At 37.8% G+C, this 16,599-nt stretch overlaps 1 protein-coding gene across 1 annotated transcript in view; it reads left to right on the top strand.

Annotated features, from left to right (window-relative positions):
• Positions 1 to 427: 427 nt before the first annotated feature.
• The window catches only part of pdzd8 (PDZ domain containing 8), a 93,028-nt gene continuing 76,856 nt past the window's right edge, over positions 428 to 16,599 (top strand). The window contains exon 1 of the mRNA XM_041268211.1: positions 428 to 1,459. Within this exon, the coding sequence (XP_041124145.1) occupies positions 567 to 1,459 (893 nt within the window). The 5' untranslated portion in view covers positions 428 to 566. The remainder of the gene's footprint in view (positions 1,460 to 16,599) is intronic.

Below are 16,599 nucleotides of genomic sequence, written 5' to 3'. Positions count from 1 at the left end.
TAGAAAAGCCTTGTCTATCTGTATCTTAATAGTTCAAAGCTGTCACCATTAGCGCAAAAACGAATTTGATCTTCAACACTTGGTGATTTTAAGGTATCATATAAATATGCAGGTGATGTGGTTCTCTGTACGGGCTAACATTTGACAGCACCAAATACATCTAAATATGATTTTGGATGATACTGATATATAACCTGAGGCTCCAGCTGCGGTGTTTGGGAGTTCAGGTCCCGGATACACACAGTTGTCTGAACGAAGGTCTTCAAATGATCAGCTTTGTAGCACATCGGGAACCTGTACAACGCGAGCTCAGTGTCAGTAGTTTAAACACCTTATAACAATATTCGTCACCACGCACAGGAAACACTTTACAGAGCCATTACGTAGGATTTTAGCGTGACGCACGTATCCAATCAGCAGCGTCGCCTGCATTCCCAGGAAAGGCGCAGATGATATGGCAGCTTTATGAGCGACCAGGTGTAACTTGCTTTTGTTAACACGGCAACTGAGGAAAAAACATGGCATCGTTTTAATGTGAAAACAGCGACGGGAAAGCGGTGTCAACGATGATCTATTTAATATTGGTTTCGGCACTTACAGGGGCGCTTATAACGCTTCTGTTACAGTTCCTGTTACTGTACAGGAGGAGCCCCGAGCCAGTGGCCAGGACAGTGCAATATGTCAAAGCAGAGCGTGAGCCAGCACTGAGGGATTATTTTAATAACAAACCTGCAGAATTAGGGCACCATCAACAGGATAACACGGTAACCGCGAAACAGCAAGACAGCACCTCTTCCAGACAACAAGACGGTGCTTCTAGTACAAGTACAAGTAGCAGTAGTCCCAAACAGCAGCCGCCGTCACAGCCACAAACCAATTTTCTGCACGACTCTTCCAAATCAGAGACCTGCAATTTCCTCAATGCAATATTTTTGTTTTTGTTCCGAGAGCTGCGGGACACCAATTTGGTCAGACACTGGGTGACAAAAAAGATAAAGGTGGAATTCGAAGAGCTGCTGCAGACCAAGACTGCGGGGAGGCTGCTGGAGGGGCTCAGTCTACGGGACTTCTCTTTGGGAAATTCTCTGCCTGTGTTCAAGACTGCTAAACTTATCCGACCCGTGGCGTGCAACGAGGATGGCATGCCCGAGGAGCTCAATTTCGAGGTGGACCTGGAGTATAACGGAGGGTTCCACCTGGCTATTGACGTTGAAATGGTGTTCGGTAAATCCGCGTATTTGTTCGTCAAGATGACCCGTGTCGTCGGGCGGCTGAGACTGCAGTTCACGCGTCTGCCCTTTTCTCACTGGTCATTTTCCTTCCTGGAGGACCCCCTCATCGACTTCGAGGTGAGGTCGCAGTTCGAAGGCAGACCCCTGCCCCAACTTACCTCCATCATCGTAAACCAGCTGAAGAGAGTCATCAAGAGGAAACACACATTGCCAAATTACAAAATCAGGTAAAACTCTCGTTTGACTAATAAAGGAATAATTTAGTTATTTAGTATCCCTGGCTGCCTGTCATTCTAGACGTGCATTAATCTAATCTGTCATAGTTTTATAGGCTACCCTCGCTGTTTTACGTCACTTGCAGCAAATAAATCCGTTTTAAAAAAAACAACCTACTACAAAATAGTGTAATATAACTTCTACAATGGCTGTTTTATAGAGCAATGTTTTTCATATTCCTGAAGAAGTGGTGGTAGGCATGGCTGTGTTCTAGGCCTCGGCAGTGCATAGCTGCAGCAGCTCTATATTTACAGCTTTAAGATTTTTCTACAGTAAGTGGTTACATCATCTTGAAGCCAGGAGTAGATGAGACTTGATGCGGTTGTACGATAGTAACTGGCTACTTGTAGCACTATCACTGATTAGTGCCCCTGCAGGTAAGAGCACTTATGTTTATTTTTGTTTTATGAATAATAATCTGCAGTATTACAGTATATGTACGCTAAAAGTTCCAGGAAAGCAATACGATATCACGAATTGAACGCATTTAATTCAACAACCCGGCTTTCCCCTATTGGCGCGCACCATCGGGTGTTCCCAGTGCCCTCGAGTTGGTGTTAACTGAAAGTCCCAATAATTACATACTGTATGTTGTATTTGTATAACTGGAAGAGGTACAAACTGGTGTTGCTACAGCATCTTGATGCTTTTCACATTTATCTATGAATACCTGCACACAAGCTAAATACAGTGTTTAATAAAACACATTACCTGTTCATCCCTTTGATAACTGTGCTCTTGGTACGTGTATGTGCCCATTCCAGCAGGTGCTGTACAAAATCAGTTAGCAGTGTTACATACATTACATTATTTTGAGCAATAACACAATTTGTAATGCAGTGTATATTGTGACCTGTGTGTTATGCTGACACCCATACAATAGTATAGAACTTGACATGGCTGCTCTAACAGGTGTGGATGTGGTTTACAAACTGCATAAGTGCTGCACCATCACTGGACAAGGCTATGTATGTGACACCTTGGTTTTCATGAGTCCGTGTAATGAGCAACAGCCAGAATTGGTAAAAGAAAAAACAAACAAAACAAAAAAGTAATTATTGACAATGCTTATTATTGTTGGAGTAAACTTGTTGCTGGTCCTGTTTTCTTTGAGATGAAAATCGTTTAGTTTTTGTTTGTTGGGTGTTACTTCAGGATGTACATAGTCTACAGATCAATAAATTATACTGTTGCTTCCAAACACATTTCCTGTGCTGTGGGTCACATTGCAGTGAGCCCATTGGACAGGAATTGCCGATTGAGTTCCAGGAAGCAACATAAACATTTCATTCTGTAGAACTGTCTCTGATGAATGCCTTAAAATGCTGCAATACTTTGATGTCCTGGACTTAAATATTTAGTATGTGGTGGTGCTTCCAACATCAGCCACTTCCTCAAGGGCTTCAGTGTTCAAGGCATTTAGAAAGACTTCTAGTTGAAATGTTTCATTGAATTTATTATCACTGAGTTTCTTTTGTAAATGCTACAGAATTTGTTAGTTTTTTTTTTCTTTCATCTGTATGTCGCTATATTGGGGACCTCAAAAAGCCTATCGGACCCTTACACTAGTGAAAGGGCGTGAGTATATCGCATAATCGTCATTTAAGTGTGAAAAGCCAAGAACTAGAACAAAAGTGGATCAGTGATAATGTTGTTATTACAAACAAGAGGTAACACAGATTTTAATACTTGTTTAACGTGCTTTTAATTGAGAGATTGAGGCACAGAGGCATTTGTAGTACAAATAATTGTTTGGTGAATGAATGGTATAGGATGTCTTTGCATAAAACTTTAAACTGGTAACCACAGTACACACAATCTTCTGTATACATATTAGATTCTGCATGGCCACGTGCTACATTTTTTAATGTTGAATCATAAAAAATGCAAACCAATATTGAACTAATGATAAGAAATGGCCAACGATCAGAAATTTAAGTTTTCAAAATGTTCTGCTAGTGCTGTTAAAAGGTTAGAGTTCAAACTTTAAACTGTAGTCGAGTGTTAAGCAATAATTTGTACCTTTAAATGTTGTCAAAGGTATGCACGTCAAATATAGGCCTTATTGTTTCCATTGTACTAAGTGTTCAGTGTAGGACAGTATTTCATTTTCAATATGTCTTCACTTTTCCATGTACAGTTGAAAGTCTTGCACACAAATCCATGTTGCAGTAATTGCTTTCTTTCTTTATTACTGTACAGTACTTCCAGTACATTGTGAATTCTCAAAACAGGCAACATATGAAACATTGTACAAGCCCTATGTTCATCATCTGAATATCCTTGTGTGTATTTTAAATGTGGTAACCAACAACATTTTATTTAGTCTCTTGTCTAAATGAACTTAAAGGGTGGTTGTTCTTGTGTTTTATACTTCAGAACTTAAAACTCTTCTTTATCCCATTTTGAAAACCACATCAAATCTGATTAGCTAACTCTTAATTTTACTAGTCAAATGTAACAAGTCAGGTAGTTAAGTATTTGTTAACATTCCAAGACCTCTTATTCAGTGTACTGGTGTCATCCTGTTCACTGAGCTCTATTGCATAACTGCAAGTCAAAACAAACAAAACAACCCTGTAATTAAGCTTTGCTTAAGCAGTTCACTTTCGCAAAATACATGAGATGACATCTCTTACTACTTATACAACTGGAGACACCCTTTGCAAACCAGAGTAAATTCTATAAAAACACCAGCACTTTTAGCTGTTCTGAATTGAGGGCCAGAACACAAGCAGGGTTCACTAGACTAGCACTGTAGTATTACCATGGTATTTGAACAAGATGTTTGCAGTTTCTCAAGCTTTCCTCCTAGTATGGCTACAAAGTTCAATATGAACCTCTTCTGATACCATGTGCATTAGAATATGACAGTTCCACTGATGGTCCACTGCAGTATCACTATTGTTATCTAGACATCTGATGATTTGTATCAAATGGAAGTCCTGACACTAAGATTTCAGGACATTTAAGATTATCTATACAGTATTTATTATTATTATTATTATTATTATTATTATTATTATTATTATTATTATTGTTGTTGTTATAGTACAGGGTGCTGTACAATTCAAGCTGATGTCCACCCCTCAAGAGCCCAGTTCAGACATTTGTAAAAATTCAAAAATCCAGGCTGGTAAAAGTTAACTGATAACCTGCTTTTTGGAAAATTTGTTGTGCTGACCTCTACAGTACTTGTAGTTCAAGCCTTCAATTAGAACAAAGCACCTGCAGCAATGTAATATATTAATCATGTGTGATAGTTTTTGATTAACAGAGTTAGAGGGTGACAGGATCCTGGATGCTGTGCAGTGTGGCTCGGTGCAGTTCTTATCAGCACAAGCTGCAGAGGAACAAAGACCTCCTTGTCCTTCACAGTGGGCAACGGGCCACACATTATCTGTAGATTGCATGTAGAACAGTGAAGTTGGAGGAAAATGTGAAGAATTTGTGCTGGTCATTAGCATAGAGTTCGTTTCCAGCCTCTCTTCTTGATGTGTTCATGCCAACAGATGCATGAGGTGTTAGCCCTGGTATTTTAATATACCATATTGCAGCGTAAGATGCACACCATACTTTTTTGCCATTCCTTATACTGTATAGTCACGCAAATGGGTGCACGTGCTTATACTCAAGCAGTTGTGGTTTCCTGTTGATTTACGATATTGGCCCATATACTTGTCAGAAGAGCGCCCCCTGGCTGAAGATAAGAGGAAATGCATGATGTGGGGGTTTGCGATGTTTATACAGCTCCACTGCTATACTACGTTTTGATAGTAAATTGTTACAGAACACAATGCAGTTTTTATAGAAATCATATTACTGTACCTTTGCTGCATCCCATGTTGTTTCACATATTTTTAAACCTAGTCCCAATTGTTTTGATATTTTTTTTATTCACACAGTCACCTGGAAAATGTATTTCTCGCCTGCTAGCGAGCAGTAGGAGAAAAGGAATTTATTGAAATTGCAGTGTATCCAGATCAAACTCCCTGCTGCAGCGATGCTAGTTTTCTTGTTTCCATCACAGAACCAGCATTTCAGCAGGATGGTTCAAGATTTGTCATTTTATTAGGCAGAATTGTCTTTGTCCTGGTGAATGCTCCTGAGCGTTGAGAAATGTATTCCCCAGTTGATTTTTGATGTTGTGTTAATAAAAAATATATATTAGGCAAAGATAAAGTAATGTGTTTTTTGTAAAGCCTTGTAGGGGCATCTAGTTTAGTTCATGTAAGGAATAATGACTTTAACTTTTAAGGATTACCAAACAGGCTGTTAACTGCCTGCATATCCTGGGTTACAGAAATCGTCTGGCAAAGGAAAAGTAACAAACTTCTGTAGATGTTTTTGCTGAACATTGGATAACGCTGTGAAATTGCTGAGACACAGCACAAAATCTGACATTTGTAAAAGGAAGTTAGAACACTGGTTTTAAAAGCATTAGCACTTTTTTCACAATGCTTGGCTGCAGTGTTTGACTGCATTGCTGTTATGCAATCTTGCAGCCTCACCATCAGTTCCCATTTGTATAGGAGGTGGTGGTGGGAGGGTTAATTACAGTTGACTTGAGGGCTGTATTTAGCATGAGTAAACACATTAGACCCTGTGATCCAGACCATACAATCATGAGATCTGTGCCCCCCCCCCCCCCTTTGTTTATCCCTAAAGGCTGCAAACCACGTAATGAGAAAAGCTTGTGTTAATATAAACCTGACACTTAAGCCCCTTTCACACTGGCACTCCTACCCGGGTCCTGACCCGGGTTCTGGCTACCCACCTCAGGATGTGGGTCGATGTGCATTGACCCGGGTTGCATGAACTTGGGTATACAGCTAGGACCATGGTGCTCTTGTGATAATTACAGCTGTGGCAACCACACAAATTGTACTGTACTGTCTACAGTGAAGAGTTGGCGTAATATAGGTTCCTGGAATGGAAACACTTGCAGATGACCACCCCAGTAAAGAACAACTCTGGTTGCAAGCAGGTCATGATGGATTAATTCAGCAGAAATGTGCAACATATTGTGTTCAGCTACCAGCCTGCTACAGTGGCCCAAATCTCAGTGCTTTAACTTGCATTTAAATTTCTGCTGTGTTACGTACTGTACTGGGCCTATTTCCTGTAACCACAAAGTAGAGAATGTAACCATGATGAATTGTTGCAATGTGATGATTAGCATTTATACAACCACAACTGATATAATGGCCAACAAACAGTTTTATTTACTCGTCTGAAAACCCAGTGTGTCTGCAGTATTACAGGAAACCTACATCATATATAAGAGTAAATAAGTATCTTCAAATTACTTCTTTTTTTTTTTTTTTTTTTTTTTTTTTTTTTACTGTTCTCTTACATGTTTATGATGTTAATGGTTCTTATTGCCATTGCTCAAATATTATGCTTTTTAAGGTGTTTTAACTATGAGTTCAGGAGCTGCTCTTCAGATTTTGGTGTCCCGCCATAGCTATTAGATTAGATCAGCCAAAGTAAAGTGTCTTTATATTAGTGCTATGACAGATATCTGAATATTCCAACAAATGCTGTCTAAAGCAGCAGCAAAGTGTTTTAGGATTTACTAATATATAAGAGTGCTGGGACAAATATCCGAACGAATATTTTTTGACATGTATTCGGATACAAAAATGAGATGTTCGTATTCTCTACAAATGACAAAAAAAACCCCCAAAAAACCCTTTTACTTGTTGTCTATGTCGACAGTTTCTAAGTGATTTCTGGTTAACATGCAATATAACAAAATGATTATATTTAATGGCTTGCCAAGAAAGTCAAGCCAGATTTTGTGTTTAGGCGTCCTAAAATGGGTTTTAATCCCTGGCTGGTTTTTGGTTTGCAAGTCTTGCAGACAACCTAAATGAATATATACATAGTTTATACAGCTGTTGTTTTTGTAATGTCCTTGACATACATGTTTTATTCCTGCGTAACATTTTTATATTTAAATAAGCTTTATCCACAACGACAAAAATCTTGGGTGGTGAAAATGGTGTCGGTATTGTGCCTGTTTTCTTCAAAGTGCATTGCCAGTGGAAATACTATTTTGGATGTGTGTAGATTTCTATCCTTATTTAACATTATGTTTTCTCAGCATTAATTAAAGCCTATCAGACCTAATGGTTTTGAAAGTGATGTTGGTTTGTGTGCCTGTACAGTATCTGGAATGTAATTATAAGGCAAGTAACATGAGTTGTAGGTCAAGCTATGAGTCAGTTGTACTTGATGTATTTTTAATGGTGCCTGGGCAATAAAGCAAATGTGGATTGCTGACTATTGTGGCTGTGTTTTATGTTTCTTCCCTGTTTACAGGAAAGTTGTAATTTTCTTGGGTGGCTCTTCTTTCTAAACATGTTGTGTAGGATCACACCATACAGAAGTACCCTGTTTACAGTTAGGAAACAACTATTTTAATGACCTCAGGTCCTGGATTACAGAGCACCTTTGTTTAGTGTTGGCGCTGGGACGATCCTGCCTCTAGCATGTTTTGAATTATTTTTTGAATTATTTTTATTTCTTCTTTTATTAAAACAGATATTCGAATCTTCTTTAATTTACGATCAGGATTGGTAATTTTTGTACTGGATTGCAATCATGTCTGAGCAGAACTGCAGCGGATGGTATTTGAAATTGCAATTATTTACTCAGCTTGTTTCCTCAAAGAGCCTGAGATGTTTGGCAGCATTTTAAAATAGTTTCTGATGAGGAAACACTTTAAAATGTCACCTTGATGTCAGCTAAAAAAAGTTTTTGGGACTCGGCCGAATACCAAATCCATATGAAAAGATTCGACCGAATACCGAATCTACAAAAACTGTCAAGGAAACTGAAGGAAACAGTTGCATGAAAAACTGACTGGCAGCTACTAATATGAGACGTGCACAATCTGGTTTTGAGCCTTTCAGTTAATAGTATTTTTATTACCGAATGGAAATATATCCCTGAATAAGATTTCAGTTTGAAACTTACACAATTTACTGCTAGCCTCCACTCCGCACAATAGAAATGTCAAAATACAGAACTGTTTACCTTACCATTACACGAAAGGAGAGCACCACCGTTGCCATAACCGTTGCCATACGTGAGCCGGAACGTTCCGGAAAAATGTTTCCGTACTTTTTTCTATAGGCAGAATCTTGACTTAAGAATTAACTAAGAACATTTACCTTTTTTTTTTTTTTTAATGAAAATGTTTATATAGAGCCAGACCTCTCTAATTTTGGTGGCAGGGCATCAATGAAGCAATCTATTTTCTGTCTTTCCATTGAATAAGCACTAAGAACAAATAAATCTGTGTGCAATTCCCTGCATACCAGTTTTGATGGTACGTTCAGAATCTGAGTCTGAATAGCGCGTATTTTAAATGTGGTGTAATCACCCCCCCCCCCCCCACCCCCCCACAAAACAGACTAAAGTCAGTAGGAACACTACGTAACTTCCATTGTAATCATGAAGATGTTTGATGTCATGATGAAATTCTTCCTATAAACGTACGATGCTGTAACACGGGTATTTATGACCAAATTTCGACAAAAACACGTAGACTGTGTTTGGACCCCTGACCTCACTTGCTGACGAGAACGTAAATTCAAAAATTATATTCACGACGTGTACATAAATTTTATTTTCTTTGTGACTATCCATTACAATGAGTGTTGTTGAATTATCAAATTTTTTTTAAAACACAGCAGTTCCCAAATGGTTCAGCTTGTATTGGCACATTATAGTAACGTAAAATGTAATTTACTAAAGCATATATTGTTCAACGTCTTGCACATCTGGTTGTAAAATTACAAAAAATGTCTCTTTTAATTTTTTTTTTTTTTATCTCGGTATAATCTCTAGAACACGTTTGACAGACAAAGCAACAAAGCACACAAGTCTACAACAGTTTACCGTTATTATATATTACAGGTTTACTACATAACTTTACTCCATTAAAAATGTGTTGTTGTACGGGGTTATGTTTGCATTCAGAAGCTGCGTGTGTGTAGTGCGTGAGCCACCAGTAAGGGACTTGAGAGCCGCTACAGAGTTCATAAAACATGTCTTTGTTATTAAAAACTGTACAACAGTTACATCCGATATCTGATTCGTGTATTTTATTTAAAGAAGAGCTGCACACATTGGAGGGATGTATTAAAATGGATGTACGGTTGTAGGAATCAGAGTCACCGAATCTGAAATAGCTCAAAATAAGCACTGAAAAATGAAATTAATAAAAAACCGAAAAACACCAGCCCTACTGTCGTCCATAGGCTATTTGACCGATGTGGATTTTTTTTTTTTTTTTTTTTTTTTTTTTTAATTTCGGGTCCAAGGGCCAGGTTTGTTATAGCCGAAGGTTCGTTATAATAAAGGACGTTATAGCGAGGGTGTACTGTACTTTGAGTAAATTCCGTTTTTCGAAAATGGCCAATTCTATTTCTTCCCTTATTATCAACGTATTAATAAATATGGCATTTGAACATAAATATAATGTTGCTAGTTAAAATAAGTAAATGTAATAAATATTACTACAATTATTTTTTTTTTTTTTTCGGTCAGACTCTTGTTGCTGTAATAGTAAGTAACGCAAGCACCTGAAGACACTTCAGACCTGTCATAATGTTTATAGACATCACTTGGCTCATTGCTGGCATTAAAATAAGCAGGAAAACCTAAGAATTATATTACAACAGTCCAGAAAGCCAATTGTCCAGCACAGCTGTGAGAATCATATTTACAGTCTTCCACTAAGACTGTAGTTCAGTCTGCAAATAAAGGTGTTTTGAAAAGACCGGTTTAGCTTATTGCTGGCGTTTACAATAACAATAAAAAATATGAAACAGTTTAGTAACAGTCCAGCAATGTCATGTGAGAGTAATCCTGTGTACAGTACTCCACAAATTAAGTTTAGCGTTTTACTGGCATTATAAAAATAACCAGGATAAAATATGAAACACTGAAAGGCGTGTTGACTGACTCGTTGCTCTTAACAGATTGACTGCTATGTATTACTCGATTGTAATTTAAATCGCGTCCCTTTTAATGCAAACGCATAATTAATCCACACGTGTTTCTTTCCTAATTCTGCAGTCTTATTTGCAAGCTTTAAAGAGGCGTAGACAGAAATAAACTAAATAATGAGTACAGACTTAATTTAGCTTGCATACTTCGGAAAAGCTCCGCCTTGAGCGAAGTACCTTCAGTCTTAGTTTTTCAGCATAGAAGAATGCAGTGCTTTGACATTGTTGTCTTATTTGCTTTCATATTCTTTACGTGTTTACGACTGGTATTATGATATTTAATGGTATTGACTCGTACATGATCACACGAATTGCGGTAAAACTTTAAGAATACTATCCCACCATCCTCATATAGATAATCAGATTTCTTTTAGCGTTATCTTACTGAAACATTGCTTTTTTTTTCTTCTTCGTTGGTGCAGCCGCCATGTTGAGTTTCAGCAAAGACATGGAGTAAAGTCACATAATGAATAAACTCGCCAAAAAAAAAAAAAAAAAAGAATGAACATGGTATGCCTTCAATTACTATACACTTGGATGTGCATTTTCGACTAATGTGCTGATTTACATTTTTGCCAGTTTCAAAGAGCTTGAGAGGAGTGGTGAAATGGTCGTTTTTTTAAAAAGGAAATAAACTGAGTGCAAAGATTGTTAACAGTTACTGCGAAAAATGTGTGCAATTTAGCCTTAGAGGGAACACTGGTGACATCTGTTCTTTAAATGAGGAGTTGTGGGTTGCTAAGCTCTCTCTTTGTCTCAGTCTCTGTCTCATTGTTGCTAGTAGAGGGTGGCAGTTGGAGAATATTTCCATTGTGGGGTGAATGGGGTACTGGAGACTGACTCACAGACCCCATTCACACTTGCGATTTAAGGTGGCTCAGGACCGCCTTTTCTCATTATGTGCCGACCCAGATTTAGGCCACCATTTCAATTTGGCCAAGGGCCTGCAATCCAGGACCAAGGCCAGCCTTCACATATATATGAACGCAAAGCCGACTTAGGGCCGCCTTGTCATACCACGTGGCCAATTTGCTTACGTCGCTCAGTACTCCCATATTCCCACACGCACAAATGGTGAATGCTGTGCTAGTCAAGATGGCATATTGAATGGTAATTATTTCTACATCATACAACTTTAATTCTAGAAATGCTACATTTTAAAAAGATCTTGCGGGTTAACATTCAGGTTGTTCTGTTTCATAATATACACGCTGCAGTGCATTAATCATACTTAAGCTTAATTTGTCACAATTACCTTTTCTTCCTGTTATTTAGTAACTAAGTGGTTAAATATAAAAACTGTAGGATTGTGGATCTCAATAAGGATCAATAATGCTGGCGACTTGGCTTGTTCAGCCACCATTGTTTATTTTGCATGCAATATATATATATATATATATATATATATATATATATATATATATATATATATATATATATATATATGCGTCTTTACATTAAAATGCTGATCATTTATTTTAGCTGCTTGCTTTTACACACACATAAAATACTGTTCTCATCCACAAATATTAAGATCGTTGATACACCATAACATTAAGTCAAAATAGTAGTATTGTAACAGTTTTATAAGTTATATATCAAAAAACAAAAACAAATTCTATTCTATATATATATATATATATATATATATATATATATATATTATATATATATATACACACACACACACACACACACACACACACACACACACACACACACACACACACCATAGAATTGGTACTGTGCTGCATTGAAAAAATACATATTAATTAGAAACATCTACTACAAATCAAAGATTATTGTATATCCCGGTAGCTCTTCCATTCTGAGTGCAAGGCTATGGTTCCATAAAAATAAATAAATAAAATAAATAATACAAACAAGCAATTTTCCACATTTTAGGCCTGCTTTTCAGTCACACATGTCAGTGTACAAAGGCATCTTAAACCGCAAATTTGAACGGGGTTGCAGACCTCAATATCCGGCAGCCTCTGAGACGGCCTTGGGCCAGCACAGTAGTGTGAACGGGGTCTCAGTTGGAAAAGGCAGGAGAGGGGCTGGCATCGGCAAATGTCCAAAGTAACATAAAATGAGAAATATTGCAAAATATTAACCTATTATCTGTTACTCTGTTGTATGAGGGCTAGTTCATATACTCAAGTAGTGGTGAATTTCTCTGTATAACTTTAGGTATGTTAATAATAAAACCTGTTACTACTTTGATCTTGCAGATCAAACCTTAAAAATTAGTCTTCACATTGATTTTGAAGGATTGAACAGAATTGTACTCCTTAATATTCACATACTGTATTTCAGTATAATGTGTGTATATATCCAATCTGTTTTCATGAACCACAGCTAGATGCTGATATATACAGTACTGTGCAAAAGTTTTAGGCAGGTGTGAAAAAATGCTGTAAAGTAAGAATGCTTTCAAAAATAGATATTTGGTGTGACCACCCTTTGCCTTCAAAACAGCATCAATTCTTCTTGCACACAGTTTTTGAAGGAACTCGGCAGGTAGGTTGGCCCAAACATCTTGGAGAACTAACCACAGTTCTTCTGTGGATTTAGGCAGCCTCAGTTTCTTCTCACTCTTCATGTAATCCCAGACAGACTCGATGATGTGGGGATCATGGCTCTGTGGGGGCCATACCATTACTTCCAGGACTCCTTGTTCTTTACGCTGAAGATAGTTCTTAATGACTTTCACAGTATGTTTGGGGTCATTGTCATGCTGCAGAATAAATTTGGGGCCAATCAGGTGCCTCCCTGATGGTATTGCATGATGGATAAGTGTCTGCCTGTACTTCTCCTCATTGAGGAGACCATTAATTCTGACCAAATCCCTCCATTTGCAGAAATGCAGCCCCAAACTTGCAAGGAACCTCCACTATGCTTCACTGTTGCCTGCAGACACTCATTCATGTACTGCTCTCCAGCCCTACGGCGAACAGATTGCCTTCTGCTACAGCCAAATATTTGAAATTTTGACTCATCAGTCCAGAGCACCTGCTGCCATTTTTCTGCACCCCAGTTCCTGTGTTTTCGTGCATAGTTGAGTCGCTTGGCCTTGTTTCCACATTGAAGGTATGGCTTTTTGGCCGCAAGTCTTCCATGAAGGCCACTTCTGACCAGACTTCTCCGGAGAGTAGATGGGTGTACCAGGGTCCCACTGTTTTCTGAGCTGATGGCATTGCTGGACATCTTCCGATTGCGAAGGGAAGTAAACATGATGTGTCTTACATCTGCTGCAATAAGTTTCCTTGGCCAACCACTGCGTCTACAGCCCTCAACGTTGCCCGTTTCTTTGTGCTTCTTCAAAAGAGCTTAGACAGCACATCTGGAAACCCGTCTGCCTTGAAATTTCTGCCTGGGAGAGACCTTGCTGATGCAGTATAACTACCTTGTGTCTTGTTGCTGTGCTCAGTCTTGCCATGGTGAATGACTTTTGACAGTAAACTGTCTTCAGGAACCTCACCTTGTTAGCTGAATTTGGCTGTTCCTCACCCAGTTTTATTCCTCCTACACAGCTGTTTCTGTTTCAGTTAATGATTGTATTTCAACCTACGTATTGAACTGATGATCATTAGCACCTGTTTGGTTTAATTGTATAATCATACACCTGACTATATGCCTACAAAATCCCTGACTTTGTGCAAGTGTACCTAGAAGAATTGGTGCTGTTTTGAAGGCAAAGGGTGGTCACACCAAATATGGATTTGATTTAGATTTTTCTTCTGTTCACTCACTTTGCATTTAGTTAATTGATAAATATAATCTATTAACATATTTTTGAAAGCATTCTTACTTTTATAACATTTTTTCACACCTGACTAAAACTTTTGCACAGCACTGTGTGTGTGTGTGTGTATATATGTGCATTATATATATATATATATATATATATATATATATATATATATATATATATATATATATATATATATATATATATATATGTGTGTGTGTAGGAGTGCTTGGCTAATAAATCAGCGTCTGGCTGTGGTTCATGAAAACAGATTGGATAAGCTTTCTAAGCCTCTTTGATATCCTGCAGAATAAGCACTTTAGCTGAGTCATAACTGACCACCCCACACACTGGCTTAACCCACCCATGAGGAGGGAGCTATCAAAAGACATATCTCTGTGCTGGACTGCACAATCAATTGGCAGTGGAGGCAGCATTTTAATTTCATTCTGGAGGCGGGAATTGCTGCAGAGTCACAAACTGCAGTGTTGTCTTTTTCATTTTTCAGTATTACTAGTTTCAGACACATTGATCGGGGTTAGAAACTTTCAATAGCGGTATATGGTTTTTGATTAAAAAAAAATGATAATTTGTATATAACTTGTCGTCTTGCAAATGTACTACAGTATATAGCTACCAGAGATGTTGTTATTGTCATAGTTCATAATATGGCTTGGTTGAGAGAAATGATATGGCTTGGTTGGTTGAGAAATAGGATCAATTTACATTAGCAAACATTTCCTTTCTAGCACAACAGAGAGAATAGAAGTCAGTGAAGCATCAGCAGTTATCCATTTATTTTTCTCAGTGTATGTTTAAAACTGTTCTCGGGCCCGAGTTGAGTTCCTTTCTGGTGAGATGTATTTAACAGGATCAGTGTATATTATGGACTATAACATGGTATAACCATTGATAAAGCATGATGCAACTGTAAAACCACTTGTAAACTTTTGTAAGGGGGCATGTTTAATCAGCTGTTGAGCAACAAGTCCCTGTGACTAAAGCACTTTCATTATCTGCATGCTTTTCATTTCATGTTTAACTTCCTTGTTTTTGTCTACATACGCACACACATACATACATACATATGCGCACACACACACCCATTGTTTTATAGCTTGTTGTAATGTCTAGCAGTGGAAACTGATGACTGATAAACTCCTCAGGTTTTTCTCCAAGTCATTGCAGTTTGTAAATGCTTTCATATGTTTTCTAGCATTAGGGTTATTCCATCACAGCAGTAGATTAGTTCACACTATATGGGAGCGGATGCGGTTCAGATGAGCGATTTGTTCAGTGTACTGATGGTAATCTGTAACCTAGTAAAAGTGACTTTTCCACGTCTTGTTTCTATACATTTCTATTAAAGTAAAACTTGTGAATAGATAATACAAGAACAGTGACTGTTGTAAATGTTGTACATGCTGATCACAGAAATATGGTCCGCTGCTTTTAACATGTATTTCATGAAGATAGTGTTTTTCGGATGAACGGTCAGTTTGGTTTGCCAGAGTTCGTATTAAACAACTGATATTGGGGTGCATATGAAGTAACCTAAGGTTTCCACTCTTTTGCACCAACAGGTGAGGGTTGAGCTGGAGTCTAGTTAAAGTCGAAGCTGTGGATGGACATCAGAGTTTTTTGTTCCATTCCATCACCCTTCTTTTTTTTGGAAGGGAAGTGAAAATGATTCCAATATTGAGCGCGGAACTATTGAGAAGCATGGTTAAAAGTTCTAGTAAAAAAAAACTCTAGTATGTTGTGTTACATATTTAGTAGCTGAATGAGGGTTGCTTTTTATTGTTGTATTACAGTAAATGAGGTATATGAGCAAGCCATCCCATACTGTAAGTGCAGCAGTACCTTAATGTATAATATTTTATAGAAAAAATAGAGGACTCGTTTTGCCCTTTGTTTGCCCATTTAAATATTCACTATTGTATGCGGTTAATTTCTCTATAGTTTCCTCCATTTGTGGTTGATGATACATAAGCAGCATGGGCTGGAGAAAAGTTGTTGCTGCATGAGAAAGTGTATGAAAGTGGTAAAAGAAAATCCTATAATTGATTACTTTTTACCTAATTTTTTTTCTTCCATGTGCTGAATGACCTAGACACCAAATGTTGACATTTCAGAGCAAGGTTGAAGAATTTTACAGCATAGAATAATTGACCTGTTGAGTAACCTTCTGGATCCACTTGAGCTGGATGTGTATCATTCTTTAATTATCGTCTTTAAACATGGCTTAATTTATCACAACTCAATTTGTATGCAGTTATATGAACCGTAAAGAAATGCTAGCTGTTTCCTCAGC

This window comes from Polyodon spathula, chromosome 13 (genome assembly GCF_017654505.1).
Source record: "Polyodon spathula isolate WHYD16114869_AA chromosome 13, ASM1765450v1, whole genome shotgun sequence".
Taxonomy (NCBI): Eukaryota; Metazoa; Chordata; class Actinopteri; order Acipenseriformes; family Polyodontidae; genus Polyodon; species Polyodon spathula.
This window is presented reverse-complemented; position numbering and strand designations above follow the sequence as displayed.